Source organism: Bos grunniens, chromosome 15 (genome assembly GCF_055505025.1).
Source record: "Bos grunniens cultivar Pamir isolate PY7600 chromosome 15, Bosgru_T2T1.0, whole genome shotgun sequence".
NCBI lineage: Eukaryota > Metazoa > Chordata > Mammalia > Artiodactyla > Bovidae > Bos > Bos grunniens.
The window spans coordinates 46,636,171-46,641,563 of NC_141179.1; the positions used below are offsets into that span (position 1 = coordinate 46,636,171).

At 38.5% G+C, this 5,393-nt stretch overlaps 1 protein-coding gene across 1 annotated transcript; it reads right to left on the reverse strand.

Moving 5' to 3' along the window:
• Positions 1-1,532: 1,532 nt before the first annotated feature.
• Positions 1,533-4,447, reverse strand: LOC147357853 (interferon-induced very large GTPase 1-like). Its single transcript, XM_086340365.1, has one exon. The coding sequence runs from the start codon at positions 4,430-4,432 to the stop codon at positions 1,715-1,717; it is 2,718 nt and encodes a 905-aa protein (XP_086196491.1). The 5' UTR covers positions 4,433-4,447; the 3' UTR covers positions 1,533-1,714.
• Positions 4,448-5,393: the final 946 nt, after the last annotated feature.

Genomic DNA, 5,393 nt, shown 5'->3' on the forward strand with positions numbered 1-5,393 from the left:
TGCTATGTTTCCTTTATGGATTTTTATAGAACTAAACATTATAGATAACTATAATAATTCTTTTGTATAACCTCTGAGTTCCTTTCCTTTCATCTTTCCTTAATACTTTTTGTTACAAAGTTTGTATGTGTCTTTCTGTCCAAGTTTACATAATTTTCCTACATACTTGGTTGCATCACTTTTATGTTTCAAAATCTACACACTATATCCATACTTCTGCAGCTTGCCTTTGGAACATTACATTATTGAGATTTTTCTATGTTTATATACACAGATCTAATTTATGCATTTTCTCTGTATGAAAGCATAGTGTCTAAATTTCACTGTAGGAACATATCATACCATATTTATCCAGTGTTCCATCCCACTGGGAGCTGATTGCTGCTGCTGCTGCTAAGTCGTTTCAGTCGTGTCCAACTCTGTGCGACCCCATAGACGGCAACCCACCAGGCTCCCCCATCCCTGGGATTCTCCAGGCAAGAACACTGGAGTGGGTTGCCATTTCCTTCTCCAATACATGAAAGTGAAAAGTGAAAGTGAAGTCGCTCAGTCGTGTCCAACTCTTAGCGACCCCATGGACTGCAGCCCACCAGGCTCCTCCGTCCATGGGATTTTCCATGGAAGAGTACTGGAGTGGGGTGCCATTGCTTTCTCCAGGGAGCTGATTAGATAGACTCTAATTCTCTTTTTGCTATTTCAGTGATTGTGCAGTGATTTTTCATATTTCTATTTGAATATTTGAAATATTTCTGTATTTGTAAAAGATGTATGCATAGGAAGGTAATTTCTTTGTCATAAGAACTCATTAAATTCATTAATATGAGTAGACACCTAAGTTATTTTTTCCACATTGTTGATTTTTTTCCATCTTAATATATTGAACAATCATGTTCCTCTTCTTATTTGTAATACAACCTCTGTATATACAGATTTGTATACATGCAAGATTTTTTTCTCCTAAACTATTGTTCTGTGGCTTTGCTATATTTATCTTCTCTCTGTCTTTGTTAGATTATTCTAAGTAGTATGGATTTTTAAAAGATTTGGTTATGTTGTTGGGTATCTTTTTTCTTTTTCCTGCAGTGTTGATTATATTAGGTTCTTTAGTTAGAAATGAATAATTATTTTAATGTAATCTTTTAAAATTTATATTTTAATTGGAGGGTAATTACAATATTGTGTTGATCTCTGCCATACATCAACATGAATCAGTCAAAGGTATTCCCCTCCCTCCTGAACCTCCCTCTCACCCATATGTCCCATATGTCCCCTCCCTGTTGAATCTCCCTCCCACCTCCTGTACTCTTTTAAAGTTTCATGGAAACTTTGTCAGGTTTTTGGCTACACTTTCATTGAGTTTAGAAATTCATTTTGGGGAAAATGACCATTTTCTGTTACTGCAACTTCTCTTCCACAAATGTGGGTGGCTCCTATTATTTTGATGTTTATGTGTGTCAGTAAAGTTTCATAATTTTCTTTAGTGGATTGACTCTAAGGATTTTTTGGGTTTTTTGATAACACTAATAGTATGATTTTTTCACAGCCTGTATGTATTTTTATTTTATTTTTGTAGCATAACATATTATATTTGTTTTGTTTTTTTTTTTTTTTTTCATTTCATTTTGGAGTAAAAAAGCTAGGTGAAGAATAGATAAGCTCCTCAAGTGTTTATCCCAGTTCATAAAGTAGCAGAAATTCTTTACCCCAAAGGACATCAGTCAGTGTTTTGGAAGTTTTTGTAGGCCAACTTAAAATTAGTAAAAAATTCTTCTCTTTTACTTTCTAAATATAGAACAGGGTTGTTGGCTGTCTTGAATGCAATGCACATCTTTTTAAAATGGTTTGCTGCCTCTTTCAGTAGCTCTAGAGCAAGTTCTAGTTTAAATCTGTTTGTCAGCATAAATCTGACTCCTTGAGATGCAGCCTCAGCTTCAGTATGGATCACTTGCAGAATTTCATGGAAGTAACTAGAACTGTAACCTTCATTCTGTTGTTCTCTGTTGCGTATGATGTCTTGAACCAGTTTCACAATTTGAGCTGTTGTCTTCTTTACGATATCTTTTTCAAACTCTTCCTCAAAGGGCCCATATACTGGGAACTCTTGAGGGGTGATAACATGTTTAGAATAATTGATAGAAAATGTTTTCTTTGTACCACGATACTGAATTTTGTTCACAATATTGGGGTGCTGTTTAAAATGCTCCAGGAGAACATTCTCTAACTCAATATCAATATCAGGCCCCTCAGCAGATGCAAGTGTGGGAAGCAACAGAATGGAGATGTTCTCTGACCAGATCTTGTTGAACATATCTCTCAGTTCTTTATCATGTAATTCTTTCCTACAGGGGGACTTAGCCGTCCCTCTGATTTTTTCTAATAACTTATGTTCCAGTTTTACTTTTTGCTCCTTGAAAAGGTCTTGTATTTTCTTTCCACTAATTAGAGCCTCACATTTTCTCATGGTTTCTACTATAAGATCCTCTTTAAGATTCTTCAAATCATCTTTAAATATTCCTTTCCTCTGAGACAAGATATTTCTATCTCTATCTTCTCGAAAATATCTTTCAAGTTCTTGCTTAATGGCTTCATGTTTTTCCACAACTTGATTCTCAATTGAGCTTTCCTTGATCTCTTTAACTTCTCCTTTCTGAATCTGGTTAGCCAGCTGATTCTGCAAGTCCAGCACATGACTTCTGAGCTCCCAGGTCCAGCTCCTGTACACAGTCTCCAGTTTATTCATAGCCATGACCTCCCGAGTGTTCTTGAACCTGAAAATGAAGTTCTCATTCACTAAGGCCTTCCATAAATCCCGTACCCTGACTTTAAGTTCTGATATCTTCAAAATACTTCCTCTGGATTCTTCTTTGGCATGCTTAAGAATCCTGCTTTTCAGCTCCTGAACATTGTGGCTATAGCAGGGATTAGGAGGGGCCATTGGGGGAGACCCTTCCCAGAGGTGAGCAAAGTAATAGATGTGGTTCTTGACATCAAACTTAATGACATCACTGAAGTGACACACCCCTGAGCACTGTTCATGTTTGGCTGCTGCGATTGTCATTTCATCCAATATCTCTTGCAGCCACCTTTGCCTTTCCATACTTTGATCTGTATCTATAATTTCTTCTATGTTCTGATGAACAAATAGGCATCTTGGTGAGATATTCAGTTGTTTCATCCTGAGAAAGGCATGGAGAGCTATTTGCAGAATATCTTGTATTTCTGAAAGATCCTTTCCCAAAATATTGATTAGAGTTAAGTTTCCAAGTCCAATAACGAAGGTTGCCAACTCATTTTCCTCATTTTGTGCTTTGTTCATGAGCTCTGAGACTTGCAGTCCTTCTGTGTCCACAACAAGCATAAAATCAAAGCCCAGCTGTTCTCTGAGCATCTCGTCCACTTTCAGAAGATGCATGTAGGCACCCCGAGTATGTCTTCCAGCACTAAGGTTCAACTGCAGCCCAAACATTGCATTCAGCAGAGTAGACTTTCCTGAGTTCTGCAAGCCAAGGACAGAAAGAACAAACACACGTTTGCCTCCAAGTTTTTCAGAGACCTTGTCAAAAACAGCTGCCACCCACCTCAGGGGCACATATGAAGCATCCCCATCCATCAGTTCAATGGGAGCCCCGGATATCATCAGGTCAGCAGCCATTTGGGGAAGGGAAAGAAACAGTGTATTTGTTTGGGAGGAAGCTTCTTCCAAAGCTTCATAGATCTGACCCAGCTCTCTTAAGAGGTGCTCAATTCCCAGGGTGGAATCACTGATTTCTTTGGAAACAGCTTCTAGCTCAGCCTCCCAGCATCTGAGGGAGTCTCTCTTTGACTGCTTCTGCTTTTCTGTTCGTACTTGAGCCAACAAAGAACTGTGCCTCTGGTGGAGCTTCTCTAACTCTGTTGTGGTTAGTTGGTCCATTGACATACTCAGCACCTGCAGAAAGTAGAGCTCTGTGTGGGTCTCCAGGTGGGACTGCAGGCTTTCAAGCAGGGACTTCATCAGGTCGTTAAGGTTAATGACTTTGTGATACTGTTCACAGCGTATCTTGAGCTTTTCCTTCTCAATTTCGTTCTTGTATTGTTCAATGCTCTTGTTTCCTTTTTCTTGCAGCTGATGGAGTTCTTTATCCTTCTTACACCAGTCACGCCATAGACCTCCTTGGAGAGGTAGTAACTTCCCCTTTATCTCAGATAATTTTACTTTTCTCAAGATGTCCATAAGGATGTTTGCTTTTTTCCCTGCTTCTTGGCAATCTCTTTGGTCCTCATCAATAATAAACTCATACTTCCTTGCCATGTTGGCCCAGTTACTCAGACTATAAGGAGATCCAGATTTCTTCAACAGCTCTGCTAATGTAGCTGTAATTTTATCAGCTAATTCTATCTTATTTAGATTCTTAATTCCAGTTCTCACTTTGTGAGCATAATTCTTATCCATAATATTTCTGCATTTTCAAACAAACAGATGAGAGGTTTGGGTGAATTCCAAAATTCAAGTAGAAGGGAGCTATTCATTATGTCAAAATCAGAAGTTGCCAGGAGGATAACAGTGACCGAGGAGACCTCCTGCAGGAAACTTACCTGCCTCTCGTGTATTTCAGCATTTCCATGGAGATTGGCGAAGGCAATACAATTTTCAAATCTGTCCTCAGCTCTCCCACCTGAACAGAACCAGCAGATTTCCACCATACCATCTACCAATAGACATCTATTACTGTCTTCCCTAGAATGATGGAGGAAAAAATGGTCATGTTTGCTTTTACTCAGGAGTGAATTCAAAATCTGTGATTTGGAAGTAGAGGCATACTTTCCAATTCTTATGAAAGATACAGTGTGTATAGGTTGCCAACTGATCAGCTGGTTGTTATAACTCCTAATCTTTTTCTCCCATCCTATTTTTTCCACCTCTCTCCAGCTTCTCCTGATTTGCCTCAGAGACCAAAGAGGGAATTCAATTTGGAAATTGCAAGGATTTGGCACCAAAAGTGGGAGAGCAAATTGACAAATGGAAAGTTTGGTTAAAATATACTGTCTTGTAAAGTCATCTGCACAGTGAAAAATTGCCATCTGTATGTCCACTGGGTGGATGCAAGTTGGTACTGTAGTTGATTGTGTTTCCTTGACAATAAAAAAAGTCCTCAAATGATTTTTCTATTTCTGTGGTTCTCGGTGTCTGGGACACAGTAAGTATTCTGTCTATATTACCTCTGTAAACTTGATATCGCAAATGACAATCTAATACCAAAGTTTCTCTAGAAAACACAATGGCAGCTCCTCCTCAGTTCTTGGTTGAGTGCCATGGAGGAAGGTCTTATTTATCAAAAGAGAATTTACTTTGGTCATCTTTTTGGGATAATAACTTTCTAGATTAAGCCACTTGATCAAGTCAGGAAAGTGTT